Source organism: Passer montanus, unplaced genomic scaffold (genome assembly GCF_014805655.1).
Source record: "Passer montanus isolate IOZ18808 unplaced genomic scaffold, ASM1480565v1 scaffold54, whole genome shotgun sequence".
NCBI classification, from domain to species: Eukaryota; Metazoa; Chordata; class Aves; order Passeriformes; family Passeridae; genus Passer; species Passer montanus.
The window spans coordinates 3,318,120-3,345,226 of NW_024370374.1; the positions used below are offsets into that span (position 1 = coordinate 3,318,120).

Sequence of the window (27,107 nt, forward strand, 5' to 3'; positions counted from 1 at the left end):
GAGAAGGCTTCCAAAATTGATTGATAGCACTGGAATTATGGGTGTGTAGTTGGTTAGAAGTGTGTAATATCACAGGGTGTAAAACTTAAGAGTTTGGGATTTTAGAATATAGAAATAGATATGAAGCAAGATGGAGGTTTTAGGGTAGAGGCAGGCAGTTCCTCACCTTCTTCTTCTTCTTCACCTTCTTCTTCCTTCTTCTTCATAGGTTTGGTTGATGTTTTGTAATTGGGCAGAAAAGTCCACATTGCGTGTTTCCAGGGATCAGTTACTGGGTTAAAAGGGAAAATAATCTAGGTGTCAGTTCTTAATTGGATAGTTTAGTCTTAAAAGACCTTGTAACAAGAGATAGTTGGCCATTTTGTGCCTTGCTAATGAAAGGCTGCAGAACTCACTGCTGTCAGGCTGTAACATTGATAAGAAACAATAAATACCTGAGTCTGAATATGAACTATCAATTCAAGTGCCTTCAATCCCAGCCCTGAGAGAGGTAGAAAAAGGAAGCAGAGAACCTACAAGTTATGGCACAAATTGTTCTGTCTTGTGGAAAGCAGGGGAGACAGAACCTGGTATCACTCAGCTCAACAGAATTGCTTTGTTTTTGCACAACACTACATAAAGTGGCTGAGTCCCAGGGTTGAAAGTGTTGCAATAAAAATATTAAATGGGTTTGCACATGGAGCAAAGAATGCTGAAGTGCCTTAAACGTGGTAGTGAGGAGTTTAGGGATTTTTAGCATATTTCTGTTACTACCTCCAGCCTCCCCCCAGCCTGGTTACTCTTCAGTTTTGGGCTAGAGGGGTTTTTTTGTGCACACACTGGTTGTTTATAGCTGGCTGCAAGTGCTCCAGACAACTGGATTTCTAGAGCAGCAGCACTGCTGTGTGGCCCCCTCACCTCCATGATTTCTGGGTAATTATCAGTGGCACACTCAGACCCACAGGGTTCCAAAAGAGTTTTCCAGTAGCACAAAATATCTGTCGAAAGTTTCACAAAATCTCAGGATTTTTGAGAGCTTATTTTTAATGATTTTTCCTTTCATGTACCACCAGGCTTTAAAATGTGTTCTTTTAAATAGTTTCTCTTTTATTAAAAACTGACAACAGCAACAAAACCCACATGAGAATAATACACAAATACATTATGCAATGTTCCTAAGTTACCCTGTGATTTCAAAAGAACAACAAACCATTTGACAAAGACCTTGATGCAAACAACTTCCAAGTAGAAAGAACAACCGGTTCTAATAAAATCCACTCACTCCTGATATCCTGGGACCTTAAACAGGAGTATAATGTAAATAAAACCATGACTCATATTAATAAATGGTTTTTTTGGTGTACATAATCATATTAATTGAACAGAATCTCATACAAGTGTAAAATTCATAGTAAAGATGTCTGTATTCCAAAATAATAATAATAATAATAATAACAATAATAATAATAATAATGTGTTAGGCAGACAGCTACAAAACATCTACACAAGACTTTGGTAAGAAATGTTCATGGTAGCTTTTTCATGATTCCACAGCAAACAAAAACAACAAAGGAAATCTAAAAATGCAATCAAACAAAATTTTGTTTAACTCATGTGTCTCACAGAGTCCTACTGTACATTTGTTAAGCCCCTAACTTTTCTTTTTTATTGTGTGTAAAGATTCTATCCTTTGTATATTAGAAAAAAAAGGTACTCACAATGCTAAGATCTGGCAGTTGAGGTCTACAAAACTGGTGTGACATCTGTGCTTTGAGTTCAGCAGGATAATTCAGGACATCAGAACAATAACAGTTCTTATTTTTATTGACTGATAACCAGTGCCTATTACACTACTAGAAAGTTTACAGTAACAATGCAAGATTTCTATATATTGTATATCAGAGCTCTTTCTTTTTTGTTCTGAATAGAAAATCAACCTTTTTTTTTCCCTTAGTTTATTTTTGTTCGTGGTTTTTTGTTTTTTTATACAAAATTTAACAAGCCTAAATGTTTCCCATGTATCAAGTTAGAAGAAAGACAAGAGATCTGTAAAATGTTTCAACAGAAAAACAAGTGTGAGGAGCTGAAGAGAAGCAGGAGTGGTCACACATTCCTGACCCGGTGCAATTACCTTGTCATTTCGTCTGTTAACAAGGTGGGGAAAAAAGCTATTTGAACATTCAGAACTTAAATGAGCCTAAGAGAAATGACTGGAAATCTCACTGAACAGCCTTCTAAAAGAGAGAGAGAAAAAAAAAAATCTGGAGAATCAAATTAGTAAGAAGCACAGGGAAAGGAATGCCAGATTGTTTTAATGGACAATTTTGTGGGCATATTCAGAAAGGTGTTGTATGTTTTCTATAAGTGTATTTGGACTATGTGACCTTTGGCAAAGGGAGTATTTAGCAGACAAAGCAGCTTGATGAACTGGAACCAATGTGAAAATGAAAATACAACACTGGGTTTCATTGATTATTTGCTGAAACAGGCATGGTTTTGCAAGATAATCTTGGACAAGTGGTTGATGGGATAAATCTGGTTCCTGAACTCAGCACAATTTTTCCATTCAGGAGAAACTTCTGTTCCCTCTGCCCAGGCTCACAGATCCTTCAAAGCCACATTTTATGGCCAAAGATTACTTTTCTGAGTGAATGGCCTCAGCTGGGACATCCTCTGTCAGCTCAGCCAGAGACATGGCTCTTCTCTCTGCCCTGGCTGAGACCCTGGCACTGATCTTTGTGGCTCTTCTCTGCAGTTTCTTCACCCAAAATATGCTCAGCTGGTCACTCCTCCAGTACCTAGATCACTCCACTGGGTTTTTTTTATTGGGTTTTCTTAATTTTTGGTCACAGAAGTGAAATGTAAGGTCCTAAATGCACTACTGAGGGACAATCTTGCTGCTTTGCTGTAATTGCAGTGCTGTAGAGACCTAAACTGCACAATTTTTGAACAGGCACAAGGAGGAAAACTATCTGAATTCATATTATTAAGTGATCCAAGCTGTGCAAAAAGTAAAATGTTTGGTTTTAGCATTAAACCTTGCTGTATTCTTTTTTCTCCTGGTTTGCTTGGCTATGGATGTGCACCCATTTCATTTAGCAGCAGCAGGAGATGGTTGACACTGCCCTTGGTTCCATTTATTCCCTGGCCTTTTCCTCACTCCAAATCTGCAGAAAGCAGTAAAATGTCTTGAGAGGGGGTGGGATGTGATGGCTGTGGAAGTGCTAAGCAGCCCTTGGAGTGCTCACTGGGGAAATGCTGATGAACATCCCCACAATTAATGCCACCACCCAACGAGCTGTTCAGGTACAGAGGATCCCCAGGGTGGTGGTGATGGGGAAGATGAACAGCTGAGAGGGTTGTGGTGCACAGCAATATTTAAAACCCAGCTGTCAGGTCCTCAGGGTAGTGACCAAGTGCTAAGGAAGTGAGTAAATTACTTAAGGCTGACTTAGAGAATATTAAAAAAAAATATCACCATTCATTTCTCTCAGGCTTAAGCGTTGGCATCAACAATCTTTATTTTTAGTGCACTGCTGTTACTTCAGAAGAGACACAGGGGTGTGCTGCCTTGCCTGGACCAAGAGGTAACCCATCACCTTCCCCTCTTAATGTTAGATTGTTACAGGAAAATCAAATTACAGGAAAAGATTATATTCCAGTAGTGAGTGGGGCCCAAGGGTCTCCCTGGTGACACCTGACTGTGAAGGAATGAGAGCTAAACTCTGCAGGAGATGGGGCAAAGTAGCAAATAGAAGAGTGAGAAGGTATTGTCTAATCTCAGGCAGTTTTTTAATCACTTAAGTAGTCAGGGAGGGCACTTACCCTGGCTAGGATATCCAAAATAGGTAATTCTCAAAAGTTTAGTAATTTTTAGATTACCCTATGCTCTGAGTAAAAAGAGGCGGAAATGGCACTGCTGTAAATGTATTCTTGTGCCAATCTATAATCAGGTTTTTTTTAGACTGTCATTGTTTCCTTTCAGAGGCTCATTTCAGTTTCAAGGGATGCATGAGAGCTGGCTCACCTTTTCTCTACCATTCTTGTTTTATTATAAACCTGTCTCCCTCTTCTCCTGTGAATAAGATCCTTGTGAAACTGAATCTAATTTTTTTAGTGTCCCTCACGTGGAAGACATCCTGTGGCACAGCTGTTGCAGCCCTCTGGACCAGTTTCTACTAGTTCTGTGTCCATTTTGAAAGGCAATGGACTGTACACATATTATGATATTTGCATGTTTTCTTTATGCGCTGTCCTGACTGCTGTTGTGTGGTGGTCAGACATCACTGTTGAACCACAAAAATTATTTCCTTTTTAAGTTTTGAAGAAAAAAAGACTTTCTTGCATGGACCACAGCATCCATGTGAAGAGAAGTGTTTAGGATTATAATAATAATAATAACTATCAGCTTAACCCAATACTGTAAAAAGATAAACATGCACCTTTAATGTTATTGAACCAGCATTACTGACATTACTCCTTGGCATAGTTGTGTAATCACAGAGGCACTGCTTTGGATTTTCAAAATCAAATCTAGAGAGAAATCCTCCCACAGATGAAACTTCCTGTCACTTTAACTTAGTTTTGTTGATATGCATGCATCCCATGTCTTTACAAGTGGTATTTCTATATGGCTATTCCATGTCCACAGATGTGTCTGTATTTTAGTTAAATAACTCACCATGACTTCACTATTTTTATGCATTAAGGGCTGGCTGGAGTACCAAAGACTTACTCTCAGCATAAATCCGTGAGGAAATATTTATAAAATATTTTTCTTGCACCAGCAAGACTAAAAAGCAAACCACACTGCAAAAATGAAAACTAATATACACTTTATATTTTGTTGTTGTTGTTGTTCTAAAAAAAACAAACCAAGGTTGACTTTCCATTTAGCTCGGAGTGCATCACTTGGAACCTTGTGTTTTGTTAACAAGGATGGACATTACATGCTCTTAGCTCCTTTTTGTCTTTGCAGCTGGTAAACTGACTGCTTTTGGACCTCTTCTTTACCATCATGTAGCGCTCCTGAATTCCACCTCCACAGAGAGTAGAACATTCTGTCCAAGCAGTCCATGGTTTCATCCTACAAACTGAAAGGAAAAAAAAAAAGTGATTTGGTTAAGTTTTTAGTAGTAGAAACCCCCACTAAGTGTAACCCAGTTGCATTTGTCAAACACTGGAAAAAACCAAAAGAAATTTATTATTTACATTACAAAAGACAGAAAAAATGATGAAATGGTTAAATGTCAGACAAGCATGAGCCACAACTTAGCAGTAATTCCTAGCCAGATAATGTTAAATACACCACAAGATATGTTTTGTTGATTTGAAGAATCAGTACTTGGTGATACTTGGTTCTCCCACTGGAAAAGCAGATTGAGCAGATCTCCTGGAGCAGCCTGAGTCTGAATCAGACTGCTGAGGTGGAAATGAGTTCAGTTTTGAAATTCAGCATTGGATCCAGGAACAAATATTTTAAATGCTTGGAGCTAACAGGATGTAAAGATTGCCACCCAGATCTGCAGAAACTGCAGTCAGTCCTTTGCCAAGTGTAAAGTTTAATATTTTTAGTGCTGGGACATGGACAGGTGTGGGCCTTTCTCCATGGTGCCCTGAGCTTAGGCTGGGTGATTTTGGTGATGGGCAAGCACTGCAAGTGGCTGTGTTTTATTGACTGAAGAGCTGAAGATGCTCTCACAGAATGTGGTGGAGCTGCTCACAAACTCCTGTTGATGCCTCAGGTTTTAGCTTTTGTATTTTTCATATTCTGTGCTGCTTTAGTGTGCACTTCTGAGCTTCACATGAGGGCATGGTGAGCTCTGTGCACAGAGCAGGGAGACAAAACAATTCCTGCTCCAGCTGGGCACCAAGGACAAATGATCCAAATCTCAGCCCCAAGAGCACAAACCCCGTGGGCTGCAGAGAGAAAAACAAGCAGGATGGGACTGCAGGGGCTGCAGCTGGAATTGGACAATGAACTGCAATCTGCAAATAGACCAACATTTACAAAAGTGTGATACCCTGTGAGCAGCTGTCCATTTTTGGGGCCATTTTGGTTTGTGTTGCCCAAGGTGGATCCACTGAGGCCTCTTAATAAATCCCTACTTTATTCTTTATCTCTGTCTAGTCTCTGTTCTAGTGCAGCCTTCATGAGGCATCACTGTCACGCAGAAAACCACTAAAAGTGGTTCCACACTCACCTGGATATTGCTCACTATCTAAATTCTTCTTTGCTTGTTCGCTTCTCCTTTTCTCCCGGGCCTCCTTCCAGCGCCTTTTCTCCATCCCCGCTCCCCTCAGGCACTTCCTCACTCTGCACTTGGTGCGCTGGACGGTCTCAGGGCAGGCTGCTCCCCCAAACTGGGGCTCTATTTTAATCATCCTCGTCCTGATCATGTGGCCCTTGCCACAGGAGGTGTTGCACTCGGACCACTGGGACCACTCTGTCAGCTCACAGTGGATGGCTGCAGGGAATAGGAAACACAAAAAAATGACAGAAAATCCATGAGGTGTAAACGCAGAAACACACAGATGTGCCTGATGAATCTTTGCACCCCAACTACAAAGACTCCACTTAAGCCTCCAGTCTTCTCAGCAATTGTTTGGAGGCTGCATGTCAGAATTTTCTGAGTCCATTTCCAGCAGAAGTTTTATTTGACACGCTTTTTGATTTCTTCTTCAAGAGTGGTGCTGGCAGATCACTAAAATTACAAAGAACATATAAATAATTCTCCTGTGCCTTCTTCAATTTTCCCACCCATCTGTCTGTTTTGTAATGAAAAGCTGCTGAAAATTGAGTTATATTTAAAAATAATTTGCTACCTCTGAGATCTGAGCCTTGCTTTGCTGGCAGTGTTACGCAATAAGCCATATTCACTAAACCATTATATCTTAAAAGTCTTCACCTTTCAGCACTGCCTAACACTTATAGCCCCAGTGAATAAAAATCAAAATGATATTTCACATAATTTAAGAAAAGCTGAATGAGCAATTACAGTGTAAAAGCCTTTTTAACCAATAATTTCTGTGAAAAATAATGTAACTTGTGATACAACCTCACAAACCAGCTGGCAACAGGATGCTAAAGGCAATCATATCTCATTCATTCAGCAGTGCCTTAGGCTCTCACACTTCACAAAGACTGACAACCAGAAATTTGTTCTACCCAAGAAGTAGGGGATTTTAATGGAGTAAGGTAAAGAACATCTCTGCAGCTGCCTTCACACCATCCAGTAGCAGGTTGCAAAGTGATACCATTCAGAGGTGTATCAAAGGTGGAGAAAGCCCCTTTTGTCCTGTTTCTGAGCTGGAAGAATCACACAGGTGATTTCAACTCTTCTTTATTTCCTGGCACGTTGTCTGCATTGGAGTGATAAACCAAGTTTTATAATTCTCACTTATTTCCTAGCGGGGAGTTGCCTGGAGCTGCAGTGTGTTAAACATGCAGAGCTGTATTCCCATGGAAATATTGGGAATTAGCATGGGGTGATGTAGGGCAAGTTGAATTTAAGACCCAGTCGTATTTCAGCTCTCAGTTGCTGAAAGTGTATAATAATAATAATAATTTTTTTTTTTAAACAATGCACACTTGATACCCTGCCTGTCTAAGAAGTGGTGATGGAGGTGTGATCCATAGATTTTTACACATAATTAGCCTCCTCTTCCCAGGGAATTCTCCAAACTTACGGCATTCTGGCAGCATGCATTTCTCTGCTTGCTCCAGCTCCTCGTTGCAGTCTCCCAGCTCAGCAGCAGATTTCAGCATCCTCTGCCTGGTTCTCATTCCCTTCCCACAGGTCACACTGCAGTCACTCCACTCAGACCAGGGAGACAGCAGGCAGGGGATGGTATCTGGTAGGAAATAAAAAGGTAATGAATTCTTATTATTAATGATTTCTTCCTATGAATAAAGTATGAAGGTATACATTTTGAAAATAACACAGGTGGAAAATGCGTTTTATCTGTCATCAGCCAATTATACTTTCTTGTCACAAGCTGAATGGTGCTACTGAAGAAGCTCAGAAAACTTTATATTAAATTGAAAGGCTTGCTTGATTTAAATGTCTTTGCTATCTTTTCCTGTATCTAAATCATATCTGCTGGGTCTCAGTGCACCTGGGGAATAAATAGTTTAAGGAGCTATGTTTCAATCATAGCTTCTGTAAAAAAAAAGAAAAAAAGATTGTTGCAGTGAATAGAATTGAAAGTCAACTTAATTCAGTCTAACAAGTGAAACTTCCATATTTAATCTACCAAAAATATTTTAAAAATTATCTCTGATGAAAATGTAGCATTTAATAAGAAATTAATAGTGACAGTAAGGGTGTGGCTGGTTGATTGTACGAAAGAAACACCTCAATTTCTGAAATTTTCAGGGGTTAAAAGGGGAGGGCACTGTTTTATGTGTTTTATTCTAGCCTTATGGTCAAATATACCTTGTATTTTTAACTTAGAGGTATTAGGTTGTTTAGGTATGGCTTGCTGGTACACACACCACTGTGTGGGTCGTACAGCAACAGAACACCACTGAATACTTTTTACTGAAGCTCTCATCCTGACAGTGAATGTGCTATTAATGCACAATCCCTAAGATTTTTCTCCCAGTTTGAAGGAGGACAAGGAAAAGCAGCATTGCTCCTGGTTTAGCTGTGTTCTTTGTGTGCTGGAGCAACACGTCAGAAATGATGTTTCTTTTCAGAGCAGGGGAGTATGGTTGTGTTTGAGGGTCCCAGGACAAGGGAAGAGATGAGAATCTTGACTCCATGTTTCAGACGGCTTATTTACTATATTATATTACATTCTATTAAATGCTACACTAAAACTATACTAAAAAGGACAGAGAGAAATGATCCATCAGAGAGCTGGAAAGGAATGGAATGGAATGATAACAAAATCTTGTGACTCTCAGAGTCCGACACAGCTGCATCTTTGATTGGTCATTAATTAGAAACAACTCACATGCACCAGTGAAAGATGCACCTGTTGGTGAACAATGTCCAGACCACATTCCTCAGCCATCAGACAGTTATTGTTTGCATTTCTTTTCTGAGGCTTCTCAGCCAGAATAGGAGAAAAACCCTAGCAAAGGATTTTCATAAAATATCATGGTGACAGGGGAGAGGAACTCCTTTCACTCACGGCATTCGGGCATCATGCATTTCTCGGCCTCGGTGGTTTCTGCCTTGCACATGGATCCATCAGCAGGAGTCATCTTGATCATCCTGTGCCTTCTCTTCATCCCCGTGCCACAGCTGGCACTGCACTCATCCCACTCACCCCACTCTGTGACAAGGCAGCTGCTGGGAGCTGTTCAAAGTGGGCAGAGAAAATTGTTCATCAGTGTCACAGCATCAGCTGAGGTGGAAGGGGCCCCCAAGGATAATGGAGTCCAGCTGCTGGCCCTGCACAGGGCCATCCCCCAGAGTCACACCGTGTCCCTGTGAGTGCTGTCCAAACCCTTCTCAAGCTCCATGAGGTTGGTGCTGTGACCACTTCCCTGGGGACTCTATTTCAGTGCCCAGATTTTTCCTGATATCCAAACTAAACCTCCCTGACACAACTTCAGGCCATTCCCTTGGCTTCTGTTACTGCCATACAGAGCAGAGATCAGTGCCTGCCCCTCCCCATCCCTCCATGAGGAATTTGTACCTGCACTGGGGACTCCCCTCAGTCTCCTCTCCTCCAGGCTGAACAGACCCAGTGCCCTCAGCAGCTCCTCACACGGCTTCTCCTCTGGAACCTTTACCATCCTAGTGTCCTCCTTTGGACACTCTCTAATGGCTTCTTAACTTTTCTTATATTGTAGCACCCAAACCTGCCCCCAGCACTCAAGGTGGGGCTGCCCCAGCTCAGAGCAGAGTGGGACAGTCCCCTCCCTTGCCCAGCTGGTGCTGCTGTGCCAGGACAGGGATGTCCCCAGCACAGGGATGTCCCTTCTGGCTCCAAGGCACTGCTGGCTCACATTCAGCTTGCCAGGGACCCCCAGGTCCCTTTCCCTGGCACTGCTTTCCAGCATCCCATTCCCCAGTCTGTCTGTCCATCCAGGGCTGCCCCATCCCAGGTACAGAATCCAGCACCTTCCCTTGTTGGACTTCATGTTGCTGGTGATTGCACAGTTCTTTAATTTGTTGAGGTCTCTCTGCAGGGTCTTCCTGCTTTTGAGGGAGTCAGCAGCTCCTCCCTGTTTTGGATCATCTGGGAATTTGCTTTGTAACTCTTCCAATCTTGCATCCAAGTCATTTATTAAGGTATTGAAGAGCACAAGGCCTAAGATGGAGCTCTGTAGGACCCCAGTAAGACTCATATAAAAATTTTTTGGGGCAGTCCTCCTGCTATTAGCTGGATTTTATGAAGCTGAATGAAATACTTACAGCATTCCTCATTTACAATGCACTTCTCAGTCTCCTCAGTGGGCACTTTGCACATGGAGCCATCCTCGGGGAACTGCTTTACATATCTCTCCCTGGACCTCGTCCCCATCCCGCAGGAGACGCTGCAGGGGGACCACGTAATCCAGTCAGACATCATGCAGGTGGAGCCATCTGAAATGCAGAGAGTGTTCAGGTGTGGGGATTTACCACTGCTGGGTGCCCCCAGACAGGGAATAATTTGCTCTGACTCCATGATTCAGGAGGCTGAACAAATGCTTTATTAAGCTATACTGTATTACACTAATACCATACTAAATTACATACTAAAGAGATGTTATATTGAAGAATACTAAAGAAAAACCCATGACTGTCTGGAGACAGTTTTGACCCAATTGGCCAATCAATCCAAACAACCCTCAGCAGAGTCCAATTAACAAATCACTTTGGGTAAACAATCTCCATAACACCCTCCACACGTGTCAAAAAACCAGGAGCAGTGGATAGATATAAGAATTGTTTTCTTTGAACTTCTCCCTGCCTTTCCCAGGAAAAATCCTGGGAGAGAGGTATGCCTGTTGCTCTCTGTGAAGAGAGCTGCAGCCACAGGGACTGACAGAGCTGCTGCCCAGTTGTGTGCAGCATCCCTTCTGTGCTGCCTTTCCCACTGTCCTCTCTGCTGCATCCTTTTGGAATGCATGAAATAGAAGCCTCTCTCAGAGAGAAAAAGAAATGCAGGGTTTGAATCAGAACATCTAGAGATGCTGAAACATATTAAGCCACACAGACATGAAACAGAAGTATAAGTTTTAGTTTTAAGTAAGTAGAAATATATCTTAAGTGCCTTAAGAGACTGTGTTAGCTAGTAAAAGGCCCTAAAACCTAGTTTAAAGTTCAGTAACTTAGCTCCAGACATAACAAAAACATGGCAGAACATTGCTTGCATTTCTAGATAGAATAGATGGAACTATCCACGTAAATAGATAAAATTATGTACATAGATTTTGGGTAAGAACTGACGCTACTTTTGCACGTTAGAATTGGTGTTTTAGAATCATGTTTTTAGCTGATTGGATGGTTTATTAATAAAACCCCTGTATTGGGGTGCAAAGAGGGAAGATAAAAGGAAGGAAGAAGCAGAAAAAAGGTGGGAACTGCTGCTGCTTCTGCTCTGGACTTTATGCCAGAAAATGTTTAGCACAGACTTTAATGCTCTGAACACCTCACCTTCAAGACTGATGTATTCATGCAATAAACAACTTTACTACACCCAAAAACTGCTCCTGTCTCTTTGAAGACCCAAGACCCACGAAACCTCCAGAGCATCCCTCACTCCTCCTTTATACTTCTGTGGTGTTCATGCCCTGACAGAGTGCAGAGTTCACCACAGACAGCTGCCATTCGTGTTCTTCGGCAATTTTCTCTTGGCCACAACTCGAGCCACACTACAGCAACTGACATCCTTGAGAACTTTAAAGCAGAAGCAAACTCCGCAAGGCATTCTTCTCCTCCACCTTCCATTCCTGGTTACCTTCATCACTGCAGCCTGGGCCCATGCAGGGCTGGAAGTCTTGGGTGTCTGGGCAGGGCACGCTGAGGTCCAGCTGAGCTTTGAGCATTCTCTGCCTCATCCTCTTGCCCTTCTCACAGGTAGAGGAGCTGCAGGCTGACCATGGGGACCAGTTTGAGTATATGCAAGTCTCAGGGGTGTCATCTGAAAAGTGAGGAAAGGCATTGAATGTTAAAAATGGTCTTCCATTTTCTTCCTTTTTCTTGGCTGGTGATTACTTTAGATTCCAAGAGAATACATGATTTCCTTCTGCATTCTACCCTCTCCATTTTAGCCCAGAAGAAAAAAAGAAATTGCCAACTTTCTTTAAAAAAAAAATTATTTGAACCCCAAAAGTCTTCTTTCTTTTACTGCCTGTATTGTTATTGTCATCTCCTAGGTATACCTGTAATTTCTTTTCTGTACAAGGGAAAGTTTATTAGCTTTAGGTCTCTATATAGGTCTCTATATAAGAGACCAGAAGCTATTATATATATAGCTATTAGGTCTCTATATAAGAGACCAGAAGACATGAAAACCTGTTTGACACTGAGCGGAATTTTTGCTCCTAAGTTGGTTTTGTCTTAGTCACCTTATCTACAAGTGACAGCAGAGAATGGGACAAAATATAAATTATCATTAGTGCACAAACTAATTTCAAACGTACCTTCTTCTTTTTCCTCTGGTGCTAGATCTGCCACAATATCATCTATGTTATCAGGAACGATATTGCACTGCTCCCCCTGCAAAAAAAAGATGGTGAACACTGAAGAAACTCATCCATGAGGGGTTAAACCAGTGCATTGTGAGACACTGCTGTGTCTGCAGCACCTTTTTCTCTTTGAATTCCCAGATGTACATAAAGAAAATCACTAAATAAGCAGATGCAATAATTGCCAGAATTAGGAGAGCTTATGACAGTTTAAATTTTTTCTGCCATTATCTTTGCTGTGGGTAGGTTAGGGAGTGTAGATTTGGAGGGAACGTGGAGAAAGAACGGATTGTTTTTTTTGGTTTACAAAGTGGATTTTTACTTGCTTGAGAATTTGACTTATATGTATTCTACCTTTCGTGCAATTCTCTCAATGACAACTCTGGCCACCAGCTTGATAGATCCTCCTTCTGGATCATAAAATGGGCTTTGAGGATGATCTAAGCTTGTAAGAGGTCTAATCTTCTCCTGAGGCACTGTCGGTTTGTTAGGAGACTGCAATCAAACAGAAAAAAAAAAGTGTTATGAAAGAAACTAATAGTTAATCTGCAGAAATTAAAATTTCTCTGAAGTGCTAAACTGCAAAATTCTAGTCTGAGGTGAACTCTTTACACTCATACTTACTGCTATGGGGATATTTGTTTTGTTTTGTTTTGTTTTGTGGGGTTTTTTGTTTGTTTGGGGCTTTTGTTGGTGGTGGTTTTGCTCTGCTTTGCTGTGAGAAATAGCTGAAGTTTCCTGTGCCAAACAGAAGAGCTGGCATTGGGTTGAAACAGTCCCAGACTGGAGTTGATGTAGCTGCTGATGGCACTGCTTTGGTCTGTACAAAAGGGCACCCAAAGTCTTGGTTGTGACCAAAGCCCTCTGTTTATCCAATAGGTAAATATAACAGGTGAACATAAATTAGAAATTCTTTACTTTGTTGTGACCAAGCCCTGGGAAAGATTGCCCAGAGTGGGTGCAGAGCCTCCCTTACTGGGGGTATTCAAGAGCTGCACAGAATCCTATCACCTGCTCTAGGGTGACCCTGCTTAAACGGGGAGACTGGACCAGATGACTTGCTGTGGTATTCACATACTCTTTGAACAGAGAGAGACATAATTCTCTCTCCCAGGATTCTTCCTGGGGAAGGCAATGAGAAAGCTCAGAGAGAGAAGAGAAAACAAACAATTCTTTATTATCTCTATTTGTTGCACCTGTTGTGTGGCACATGTGGAATGTGTTATGGAGACTGTTTACTGAGGAGTGATTTGTTAATTGGGCACTGGTGGTAGTTGTTTGGACTGATTGGCCAATTGGGTCAAAGCTGTGTCGTGACTATCCAAAAGGGGTCATGGGTTTTCCTTTAGTATGTTAGTAGTATGATATAGTATTAGTATAGAGTTATATAATATAATATAGCTTAATAAAGCATTTATTCAGCCTTCTCAATCATGGAGTCATTGCACATTATTCCCTGGCTGGGGACACCCTGCATGGATAACTTGTGTGCTTCCTTCCAGCTTTACCCATTCTGTCCTTCCGTGGTGAAAACACCCCAGGTATATGTCACATCATCCTGTCAGTGCCAATGCTGAGGGAACTCAGGCAAAACCACCGACAGTGAAGTGTAGTTAACATCTCTTTAAATGAACTGCATTTCATTTAAAAAAAAATAAAAATCCGTAGAGTAAAAAGTATAAAGGCATCCCCATGGATCAAACTGCTTTCCTGCTTCACTGCTGTGAGGGGATAATTTGGATAAATTGCAGAGAGTGCCTGTACCTCGTAGGTGACGCCGCTGTCGGTGCCGGCATCCCAGGGGATCAAATCCTGCACGACTTTCTGGACCCAGCCACAGTCCTTGGTGCAGAGATCCTCGGCAGAGAGCCCCACATTCCAGTCGGGGCTGGGGCCCAGCATGGTCAGGAAGGACATCAGGTGCCGGTGGCGATCCACGGAAAACTCAGCAGAGGGAGCAGCTCTCCTGCAAATCCAGAGGAAGAGCGTGAATGCCCGAGCCAGGGGGAAATGAGCCCAGAAACCTGCAGAATCACCCAAGGAGGTTTGCACTTCAATAGGCAATAGAGATATATAATGTAGAGAATTTTGCAGAGAATTTTTAAAGTTTGATAGAAGGTTTACATAATATGTATTTGTATGCAAACCTTGAGGTAAGGAACGTTCATTTAGAAGTGTTATGGAATAGGACAGGCATTGTTGAGAGATAAATGGAACTAGAAAAAAGTTTTAAAGGATGGTTTTGTAAATAAGATTAGGTACTTTAGAGAAATAATATTATGAAAGATGTTGTAGGATTTATAAGAGCTAATTTTAGATTATTAGTTTTAAGGTATTTATAGTATGGTGTGGTAAAAATTGATAGGTTAAGAAACATTTATAATGTAATTAGGAAACAGTTTTTGACTGTGATAGTGTGAATTATAATATTTATATTGTCTTACCCTTCACATAAGACTAAAAATAGAATAAAAGTTTTTAAAACACATCTCAGTGCCCCATCTCTGGGTCAGAAAATAAACTTAATCTGACAATATAGAAGTACAGAGCTGCAGCAGTGTGCTTATGCATTAGTGGGATAATAATAATAAATACATCTGTTAAAACACTTGCAAAAAATTAGGGCTAAAACAGCAGAGAAATGCCTTGATTGCTGGGTTACTTTTTACCCCCACCCCCAAAGCCAATGTGAGTTTCAACGCCAAAAGTTCTTGGAAGTGTAACAGTGTGTGCAGAAAAGAACTCATTAATAGAGTTTTAATGCTCCTGTGAATGAGAGATGAGTGGTCACTGCCAGCCCGGGAGGGCTCAGCCAGGATTTGGCAGATCCTGCGGGTGGGTGTGAGAACTCCTCTGCTCATCCCGCCTTTGTTGGGCTCTCCCTGAGAAGGGAATCTGCTGCATCACCCTGGGCTCTGCCCTGCTGGCAGCAGCTCCCACATTCCAGTGAAAATGGCAAAAAAACCAGCCCTGGCTGGAGGCTTCTGCTCGCAGAAGAGGAGCTGGAACCCTTCATGGTGTTTTTCTTGTAAGCAACAACAAATGCAGAATTATTTAAAATATTATTTTGCTAATTCTGTTCTACATTCTGGCCTGATGTCAACTCAAATTTTCCCCAGTTACAGGTCTTGGGTTAATAGATTCAAGTTGAGGTTTTGTTGGTTTTTTCTTTTCATTTTTATGCCAAAATAAACTGGTTCAGAGTGTCTAAAGACCACATTTATTTTAAATGTGAGACGTTTTTACAGTCTTATTTGTCCTTCCTTTTTTAGCTAGGTAACCAATAATAATGCCCATGCATGCTTAACAGTGCACAGACACTGCTCTACTGTAGTCATAAGGAGTTTATTCTTCCTACAAATGCTTATAAAAATGTGGTATTTATTTGTGGGAGTTTTTTTTCTGGCTCAAAGCACTCTCAGTACATTAAGAAAACCAGAACCGCTAAAAGACAATGACTTTTCAGTAGCTATCATAAAGTTTCAAAAATAAGATATCTAAAAGTTAGCATGTTTAGTTCCCCTTTAATAGGCAAGTTAAGAAGAATTTGGTAATGTGCAAAATGTTCTGGCCACTTCTATTCCAGAGTCTTTAGAAGTGGTTTCTTACAGTGTAAATTATCTTACATTGAATTAAAGACTCTGAGCAGAAGAGTTGCTAAGTATTTGATGTCATTAATCCTGCCTTTCCCAGAAAGAAATGCAAATTGCTGCTTTTTTTTTTTCATTAGAGATAGAAGTCTGATTTTAGTTTGTCTAATGCAAAGTCATAAAATAATGATGACAGTATCAACTTCCCTCAGTGAATGCAGTACCCTGATATATTTGTCAAGCACAGAGCTGTGATTAGTCTTAAAAAGCCTATTAACTGACTTCAAGTAGCTAAAGGATTTACTGCATTATAAGGGTTTCTAAGAATTCCCTACAGGAATTCTATATTTCAAACAGGGTAAGCAATACACTGTAAGCAATACATTGTATATATCAGAGAGATGTGTGTTTGTGTAGCTGATCTTTAGATGGAGAATATCTCTAACATGGACATGGAAGAACAACATATTCATCATGAGATTAATTTAAATAAAAATATGTTTGTATTTAAATTATATCTGTATTTCAGTTATAACTATATCAGTGTTGAAACCCAGTTAAGGAATGCTTCAATGTGAGATTCACTCTGCGTTCAATACTTTGGATGTGTTAAATACCAGTAAACTTGAGCCTGCCGTAATTTTCTAATTCAGTTAATTTCTAATTAACTTTGCCAAAAATCACCTATCTTCTGATGCTTCCATGTGAGATTCACTCTGCGTTCAATACTTTGGATATGTTAAATACCAGTAAATTTGAGCCTGCCGTAATTTTCTAATTCAGAGCACTTTGCCAAAAATCACCTATCTTCTCCTTTATTAGGGCAGATAGATAATGTTATGGTCATTTTACTGTTTTTTTATCCTGTAGCAAGTTAAAAAAGAAAAGTAGAAATCCATAGAGGACAAATGGAGGCTTCTCTTTTCTCTTCCTCTTCCTCTTCATCTTCCTCTCCTCGAAAGAAAAGTAGAAATCCATAGAGGACAAATGGAGGCTTCTCTTTTCTCTTCCTCTTCATCTTCCTCTCCTTATTTTCCAAATGCAAATTTGACAGTTTTTTGTAAGGAGTATGGATACCAACTTGAACAACAGTTGTTTAATGTTGCCCAACATCCAAAATCCAGGGTCCTTCATGAGCTGCTGTAATTTAGGGAAATGGACTGGTTTAAGGCACCACCCATAACTTCTACTCAGGTGTAGGGATAGGCACAGACTGGGCTCATACAAGAGAAAATTCTGGGGGCTGTTGTTAGCTTTTTAATAATCTGACATATTCAGCTCTTTCCAGTATCCACATGAATGACAGATTTATGAAGCTAGCAGGAACTTAAATTCTTCCTGCATCCCTCAGCCACACATCTGGCTCAAAAATGCCCTAAGACTGCACTGTGGATCTCCATGAAGGAAACCAATGCAAAAATTTATTCAGTACACCCCAAACCCAACATTTTTCATTTTTGTATCATCAACACCTTGGATAAAATAGGAATTTGACTCATCCTTTTTTTCTGTCAAAATTCTAGAAGGTGTTCTTCTGCAACAAGTTGAGCATGTCTGGTAAAGCCCACAGGAAAGCCTAAAGTGTAAATAACTTGTCAGTTTTCTGCAAGAGACAAATGTGTCCCTTTTCCTTCCCCTGCACAAATAAATGCCTAAAACCAGTGGCAAATGAGAGTTGCAGAGCAAATCCTGACCATTAGGAAAGTGCCAGGTGAGAGCCCTGGGAGCCCCAGGGGGCAGGGAAGCCCTGCTTTCCCTGGCTGAAGCAGACAGTGATTTTCCACTGTGAGCAGCCTGCTGGCAATTCCTGTCACACAGCACAGAGTGAGGCAAGTCCCAGGCAGTATCCTGCATCCTAATGTTTTCCATTCCCTTTATTTCTATCCAATTTTATTTTTGTTAGCAGGATTAGGATCTCCAGCTACAGGGATGCCATATGCTGAGCAGTGTAGGAAAATGGTCTTTTTTTTTTCCTCCCCATTTTTGTATTTGTGTTTTAGACTGTGGGGTTTTGGTTTTGTTTTGTTTTGTTTGGTTTTTTTAATATATTTTTTCCTCTTTTAAGGCTGAAAGAGCACAAACATGATTTTGCTTCACAAGTTTTCTCCCTAAGTGACAACCTAGTTGCTATCACTGCTGGGGGTGGGGGTTAAGGAAGTCTTTGACAAACCATCAGAAAACTCAGCTTGCTGCAAGACACGTTTTTGAGTGTTGAATCAATATTGTTGTGTTCTGCTGAGGTCCATGAGAAAGGGAAGAGAGCATGCAGGAAGCTGGTTGTGTGGAGTTGCTGAATAAAAATAGCAAAAAAAAATATTTGGCAGAGTAAAACTTTGTGATTACTTTTGGTTTCATATTTGATTAGCAAAATAAATGAAGCAAGTAAAAGAAGAAGCAAATGGTAGCCTAAGCATATACTTTTTTTTTTTTTTGAGGTAATAAGACCATTTATAGGGTTGAGATTTTACCCCCTTTTGGAATTAAATTCTAATTCAGGCAATATTATAGATTTTATGCAGGGGGAAAAAAAATCTGATATCTACCATGCACTGAATAAGCATATGGAGAGGAAGGTTGTCGGAAATAGCTTGCACCTCTCCAGATGTTTTCACAGATGATTATTAAGATATAATCACCCTAAACCCATTCTTAGGGGTTTATAAAACCATTCTTAAATGTATTTGAATGTACCGGGATTGATTTCATTTGTGCCCAGGATGATGCAGTAGCCTTTTCAAAAGGAAGACAAAAGTGGAAACACAGAAACTGTTCTAAGTCTGATCAGAGGAAGAAGGGTGAAAGCCCTGTGGACCACATTGGCACTGCTTTCATCTCCTGATGATCAGAAAACAGTTTATTTGGTTTTGTTGTTTGTTTTTTTTTAATTAAGAGTTTAGCTGATTACAGGACCATGAAAACAGAATATTTTCAGAAATACTAAATGAGCTTTCCATTCTACCTCCTCTATACCCTTAAAAGTCTGCAACCAACAGAGCAAATTAGATATTTAGAGGTTGTATTACTGAGAAAACCATTTATGAAGTGATGGAAATTATTATCACTGCATGGAAACAAAGTTCTACGCACAGATATCAACAACTGAACGTAAACCCAGAGTTTCAGGTTTGTCCTGTCACCCCAGGACAAGGCTGCACAGAAGGAGGAGGAGAATCTTTAGTTCTGAATAAATGCAGGGCAGGTGAGCACTTTAGCTGATGAGTAATTTAAACATGTGTATGTTCCAAAAGGGCTGGGGAAAGGAAAGCCACCATAACATGAGCACCGAACCAATGAAATTTGATTGACATCCATATAAAAAGTTGCAAAGCACATTAATGCTGTTGGTTTCTCTGAGCAGAGAAAACAGAGGGGGTGAGAGGAGTTTGGCTATTTTATTTCCTAGGGAAAGAATGAAAAAAGACAGAAAACTTCTTACACATCTAGCATACAAAACCCCCTGCATAACAACCTCTTACCTTGCTGAGTATCAGCTTTTAAACTGAGAATGTTGCTGTAACCAGTTAAAAGGGGTGGATATGGTATTGCATTTGAACTAGGGGATTATTTCATTACCACTGCCATTTAAACCATGCATCAGAGCAAATGCTGCTCTAAAATATCAATTATCTGTTTTTAGGAAGCATTACAAAAGGATGGGACTTTATGCACACATTTCAGGCATTTTCATATTGTCCTATAAGCCTGCCTGGATTGCTACTGTAGATAATAATGATATATTTATTCTTTAATACATCAGCTATTTGATTTAATATCTTCATTCATCGATGGGCATACCTTGGTTATGTGATTAACAAATGTGAGCAGGTTTTCTACACTGCAAGAAAACCTCAGGTACCTCAAGTTAGGACTGCAGCTTCTGAAACTGCAGGTTTTTGGTTTATTCTTTGCAGTTTGTCACAAACAAAGTGTGTTATGGTGCTGGCAGTATTTACTCCTGCTTAGAAGAGCTTTGTGTCCCTTTGATTATTTACCATGCATTTACAATCAAACCATGTTTCAGGAGTCTCTGGATGGATTCAAGAAATTTCTCTTTATATCCCAGGAGCTTTGGGGCTACAAATTGTCTGCCTGGAGTAATTACAGCTGTGTTTACACAGGAAATCCCAGGGGTGCTGTAAGAGCCCTGTGTATCTGTGTGTCTGTCTCCTTCCTCATCTGGCTGCTCTGCGGATCCTGCTTGGGCTGAGAAGCAGCAGAGGCAGAGCAGCTCCTCAGCCTGGCCTGAAATCATCCCAGCCTGAGATCTGGTCCTCTCCACCCTCCTTAACAGTAGCAGATAAACAGCTCAGACCTGTTTATGATCTGGTTAGCACTGAACTCTGATTTGCTACCAGCTTAACTCATTCTGAGTGTTAGATTACAGCAAAGATCTCCTTTTAACAAAAGATACCCTTCCAATCAATAGCATTGATGGTGTCTTTAACAAACGCCACCATCAATATTATTGACTGGAATACCTAAAAAAATGTAGATACTCCTTCAAAATCCTTTAAAGAATTTTAAAGTAATACTGTTCTACTTCCCAAAATCATTTGATTTGCAAATATCCTAAGATGAGAATTGCATTTTACACTTCTCCAGTCCCAGTGTAACCCCTGGAGGTGCCCAGCACCTTGATTTATAAAGGCACATTCCAGCTCATCCAGCATCCCTCTCCATCCAATGTGCACATCCCTTTTGGTGTCTGGAGATAGGAACTAGAGAAAATATTTAATTACCATTTCATAAATACCAAAATGCAAAGGGGTAATGATTAGCAGGTTGAAATTTTGCAAACAGAGTTGTGCTCACTAGAAATTGAAGTGGCAAATCATCCCAGTTACTCAGTGAGTATTTACACAGGAATGAGGAGGCAGGATCAGTGAGTACACGAGTAATTGCATGGAAATGATGCTGACGTGATTACTCACCATATTATAAAGGGAAATTATTTGGCTCAAGGAAAGACAGCAGATGGTTGGGAAATAATCATAAAACTGTAACTACCAATGGGAGGAACATGTAGAGAAAGAAAAAATGCGAGGGATGTTTGCAGAATGGGATGAGGAAGTTTGATTTAACTGGATGGCTTTTAATTTCCATGAACAATGAGTATAAGGTTCTTGCAGGGATTGTTCTTAGTTAATTCTTTTCTATGTTTTAACACTCAACTTTTTCCTTGCCTAGTGACATTTGAATTTTAAGTAGAAAGCAAATGCTGACAGAAAATGGAGCTGCCATATGTGCTTGCTCTGACAAAAAAAAGATTGATACAATTTTTTTTTTCTTTTCCAACAAACACATATGTTTTTACCTAGAACTCTTTTTTCCTTGAGATTGGATTATGAATTTCTTAACGTGGGTGTGTCAGACCATCTGTCAGACAACGAAGTTTCCCTAGGTCTCTGTAATACCCTTAAGTAATGACACTTAATGACAATTTTTTTTTATACATGTGATGAAGTTTTTGGATTTTTTAGTCAACAAATGTATATACAACAAAGTTGTATAAATGTATAGAAGTTATATAAATGCATATAACTCTAAATGGCACTCAGCTGACATGGATTCAGGTAACAGGGTACTTCACAATAGCATGGGAATGGATGCCAGGAGAGGCAGAAATTTGTTGCCTTGAGCTGCTAAAACACCACTCAGCAGTGTTTTGTCCTGATGTCTGGGAAAAAATAAGAGACTGAGTTATTTTCTCATTTAAATGGAGCTTTGTAGAGAGCATTAAAATAGAGCAGCTAAGTTCCTAAAGTAACAATAAAATGGAAACTCATATGATTAAAGATTTATATTATCCAAATATATACATGCCCTTTGAGCCCAATCTCACCCTGCCTCAATTAAAAATGCCTGTTATTCTAGATGGATTTTTGAAATATGTATTATTGCTGAGATACATCTTCTGAGATTTTTGGGTTTGGTGTGACAAATATATCTACTTTCTAGAAAAAAAATATAGAATTTATATTTAAAGAAACCCTAAATACAATTTAGTTTTTCAAAATGGAAGAAAGAAATTTTCCATTTATGTCCAATTCTTACATGAAGGCTTCCATTTTGAAGTCAAAGCCTTTTAACAAAAGTGCTTTGATTAGGTTTGCTGATAGATAATCAGTTCATTCAACTAAAACCTCTCCTGCATCTAGTTGTCAGGAGCTCAGGGGAACAACCAAACCTTCCAAAGTCAGACAGGTGGGGATCACCTGAGGGTTTGGTGTTTGTAGGACAGGACACCAACAGTGTGAAGGAATAAGATGCAGCAGGAAGGAAGGATGCAGCACAGGAAATTTTCTGACATAAAATAAATTTTTACCATTAGCCAAATGCAGAGCTGGAGCACTCAAACTATTTCACAGCTCCAGAGAAATTTATTTATTTTTCTTCATGTTATCAAAAGTCACAGCTGACTTTCAGCTGTATTTTGGGTTTTTTTATATTGGATTGTCCTTTCTGCATTGCTGTTTCTGATTAGATTGGAGGTTAGGATTCTATTTTTGACAATATTAAACTTCACTGGATGAATCCCAGTTATCTATAAAATCATAAAAGGAGAAAATAGCTGAGCCAGACACATCATTGTGTTGCCATAGAAACAAGAGACTCTGTCTGGCCTCCTCATTCGTGTCGTTTTGTACACAAAACCTCCAAACTTTGAAAATGTTTCCTGGTACCATACTGTCATTTTGGAGAAGGGAACCCTATTTCCAGCAGGATTGGCAGATATTGGCACTGACCCCATTTTAGGGTAGGCAGCACAATGTGACAGTGGGGGATGACCAGGGAGATAAGGATCCCTGGGGGGAACAAAGACCCTCCAGAGATTTACAGAAATAAAATGTAAAATCACAGGCTGTAGTGGCACCACTGAAACAAAATGTTGCCTTGCAAGAATAAAAAATAGCTGCTTTGTAGGACAACATATCTGGGGGAAAGCAGCACAAATCATTGCAGGCCCTCATTATATTAAAATCATGGGATGCATATCATGAAACAACTAAAGTTAATATGACTTTCAATGCTCCAAATGTACATCCACATTCATTAAAAGTTACTTTAGAAAGATCAGAGCTACCAGAACATCATGTTTTCATTTTTTTCTTGATATTTCTTTTTGTGGGAGTGGGTACCATAGAATGACTAGAAAGTTCTGGGAGTATTACTTGTTGCTTCCAGAGCTTATGTCTAACTAGATCTATGGAAAATCCAAAGCCAGAAACATTAATTTTTAAAGACTGCACTCCTGTTCCCTTCTGAGGAGTTGACTATGAAACCTGAGTTTTTAAAAGACAAAGCATTTTCAGCACTGCAGAACATTTTTGCTACACAGATGTGACAAAAGTTCTCATCCAAAAATTGAGTACATAAATCTGAACTAGACTTAGCTGAAGTGCTTTCTTTTTCTTTTATACAGAATGCATTTTTCCTCTGATAAACAGCTTCTTTATGCCTTTGTTATATTTTCTGAAAATGTTTTTACTTTAAAGAAGTTAGTTCCTAAGGCAATCAGCTTGAATTTAACAATTTTTTTAGTTTAAGGGCTTCAAGATTTATTTTTTTTAAAAACTTGTAATTGATGTAAGGAACACATCATTATTGTTATAAAGAATGATATTTTCACATCTACATCTGTTTGTGTATTACATAAATTCAGGTCCTGATTATGTCTTGCAAGAGTAATTCTGCCAGCTGTGATAAAGGGTTCAAATGTCAATTCACGTGTGCTGCTTTCCTCCACTTCTTCCTGCAGTTTCACCAAAGTAGCTCACTTTAAACTATTAGAAATTGTTTTTTCATTCCTGAAAGCTTCAATCCAAAAATGCCTCCCATATCAGCCTGAGCTCTGCATTCTGATTTAGTTCTCTCTGCAATTCTTTGGATTTCGCTGAATTTATGTCCATCCATTTATGGCATCTCAGATAAAGTCAGTTTCTGAAGGAATAATGAGCTAGCAGATGTTACCAAGCAATCACAGGAACACTGAGATTTCTGTGCATTCACTAAGCTTGGTCAGATTTGGAGGAGTTTTTCAACTCATTGATTGTCAAGTCATTTTTCCAAAGGATGGCAACACAAAACCTCAATCAATAAACAGCTATTAGAACATTCTAAACACAAGCAAAACATCCTTTTTCCTCCAGCTTGGCATGAAAATTTCAATCTGCATAGTTAGCATGCAGGGATTTAAGTTTAGACAAGACATACCTCACACAAAATCTTTTTATAATATTCCCAGGGTGCCCGTTGAAGGGAAAATATGGCCCATACAATACAAAATTACAACTTTTATTCTTATAACAGCGTAGCTGGAGTAGGAGAGAGCCACTTAGGGAATTTCAAAAATACTTTCAAGCATCTCAAAATCTAAATCAACTCATCTGTCAAGAGAAGAGCACATCATAACTCTTCAGGAAAAAGAAAAGGTATTTTCTTTTAGGATAACATAAATCCAATGAGGTGTCAAATATAACCACATTTCACTCATTACAATGGCGAGCCTCTGAGAATGAATTTGCAGCTCAGACAATTCATCAGCCTATTCCTGGTTTCAATTCTTCATGCCTTAGCTGGCAGCAGTTTTATTTCCTTTTATTTTTCGTTGTTCATGATGGCTTGCTATCAACGAGATGGGCTTGTGCAAATGTCATTATTTCTCTGCTGGAAGTTTTGCTTCCCTGGATGCAGCTGCTGTTGATGGGAAAGATGTTATTGTGAATTCAGAGCAGCTCAGGCACACTGATGATTGGCAACGACTGGTCTGGGGTTTTTGGCTGGCTCTCCAGCCACGTGCCAAGTGTGGCCAGAGACCTTTTGTGCTCCAAGCTATTAACTGCAATTAAGAGCATGTGATATTTTTGCCCCCAGGAATCCCTCAAAGTTCATCAAAGTTTGCTTCAGGCAATAGCTGGGTGCTCCCTTAGCACTGTACTATATTTTAGTTTTAAATCAGTTATTATTTTTGAGCTGTTCATGCTGTCCACTTTACTCTAGGGAGTGATGCTGCTAACTTCATAACAAGAGTTAACACTCTTTTTTTAATTAAAAAAACCTTAAAGGTAATTCAACCACAGGCACAAATAAGGTGTTCTGTGGCTTAAATGCAGCGATGGAAAGATATAAAAACTTGGAAGGGAAGAAAATGCACCAGTTTTATAATTTTAAAAGCACAGAGGAAGTGGAAACCAGATTAGTGCAGTGTTCACTTAGGAGAAAATGTCTAAAAAGTAGCATAAAAAAAGCATTAAAGGAATATTAGAAGGAGCAATAAATAATAATAATAATAAATAATACTTTTCCTTATTTTTGTATAACCTTCTGTTGAGTCTTAGTCTGACAAGAAAAATTTATCCACGTGTGATTTAATTTTCAACTCATTAGGTGGAACAATGTTTACAATCAATTTGTATAACCAAATATTAATGACATCCAGTGCAGAGATGATTAAAGGACCATGATATGAGCTTTTCTCAACCCTTTGGAGACAACAACAAATATAATTATTTAGACAATTTAGACAATGCCCGCTACAGCTGGTTAATTGCAGTTCATCTGTATTTTGCCTTTCTGAATGCCATTTAAACCCAAACACAAGTGTGCATGCTCAAATGTGGGGTTTTGTTGATTTTTTTAATCTCAGTTGAGTAGTCTGAAGACCTGATTAATTGGGCAACTGAATAATTTACTCATTGCTATTGTACATTTTTATAAATTACATTCTGATACCAATATCAGCTTTATTTATGAGCAGATATTTATTTTTTGCATGACATTGCTATTGTACATTTTTATAAATTACATTCTGATACCAATATCAACTTCATGAGCAGATATTTATTTTTTGCATGGCAAGCCAAGAAGTAATTTCATCACTCCTAATGAGACAGCACAAGGGTTAAATCAACTGAAAACAAGCAACCAACCTCAGAATTTACTCCCCTAATGCAAAACTAAACTTTTGTGACTTCATATTATTTTAGAATAAATAAAGGCCCAATTTCAAATATTTTAAGCAGATGGGTGGAACTGGTAGAAATTTTCCAATGAATTTTAGTTTGCAAGCCCTGAGGAATCTGGTGTGGTGCTTGTGAATAGTTCTATCAACCCTCAATAAGATGTTCTAGGAAAACAAATTGCCAGAATTAACTAACAGGCATTGCCAGGTCTCCAGTCTGCAGGGCTCTGGGATTTCATTATTTTTCATCTAAAACCTCTCTGTTATCAAAGCTGAAAGATGCATTGATTGGAATCTTCCCCTCTCAATGCTGATTAAAATTTAGTAGAGACCAGCACTGAGCCCTGCCCCTGGGATTCTGAGGCAGGCACAGGAAACAACTGGCTCCAGGGGAAAACTGAGGGAGGATTTTTATTTGATTTTGTGTGTCCACACCGAGGCAGGGAATGGGACAGGAGCATCCCTGGGTGGGTTCACATCCCGCTGACACAACAAAATGTAATGTATGAATCCCCTAAAAACCAAAAAAACCCCACTACTGTGGGATTAAGCCCTTTTCTGACCCGGAGATGGGGCAGCTGAGAGGCATTAAAAACCTTCTATTCCATTTTCAGTCTCACATCAAGGGTGAGACAATACAGATGTTATAATTCACCACAATGAGAAGCCAACTGATTTTGGGTTATGGTAGAAGGTGAGGGAGGTTTTGGGGAATTAGTTTGGGAGTTGGGGAGTGGAGTGGGACAAAGTGGAGGATTTAGTTAAATGTTTGGAAGTATTATTTATTTTGTGATATATTTGGAGTAATTTGGCAGTTGTGTGACCTTTGTTTATGGTAAAAGCTCTGAACTAACACCTTCTGGCCCTACAAAAAGTGCAGCATTCCTTGCAGGGAGTGAAAGCAGCTCAGTGGGAAGGCCATTTAAGGTAATTTTCAGCACATATC

General features: G+C 39.7%; 1 protein-coding gene across 1 annotated transcript in view; it reads right to left on the reverse strand.

The window, feature by feature from the left end:
* Window positions 1-1,388: 1,388 nt before the first annotated feature.
* The window catches only part of SPON1 (spondin 1), a 184,972-nt gene continuing 159,253 nt past the window's right edge, over window positions 1,389-27,107 (reverse strand). Inside the window, exons 8-16 of the mRNA XM_039725129.1 lie at window positions 14,375-14,576; window positions 12,965-13,105; window positions 12,566-12,641; window positions 11,881-12,063; window positions 10,353-10,523; window positions 9,121-9,288; window positions 7,669-7,833; window positions 6,183-6,446; window positions 1,389-5,072 (exon numbers count right to left, since the gene is read on the reverse strand). Of these exons, the coding sequence (XP_039581063.1) occupies window positions 4,909-5,072; window positions 6,183-6,446; window positions 7,669-7,833; window positions 9,121-9,288; window positions 10,353-10,523; window positions 11,881-12,063; window positions 12,566-12,641; window positions 12,965-13,105; window positions 14,375-14,576 (1,534 nt within the window). The 3' untranslated portion in view covers window positions 1,389-4,908. The remainder of the gene's footprint in view (window positions 5,073-6,182; window positions 6,447-7,668; window positions 7,834-9,120; window positions 9,289-10,352; window positions 10,524-11,880; window positions 12,064-12,565; window positions 12,642-12,964; window positions 13,106-14,374; window positions 14,577-27,107) is intronic.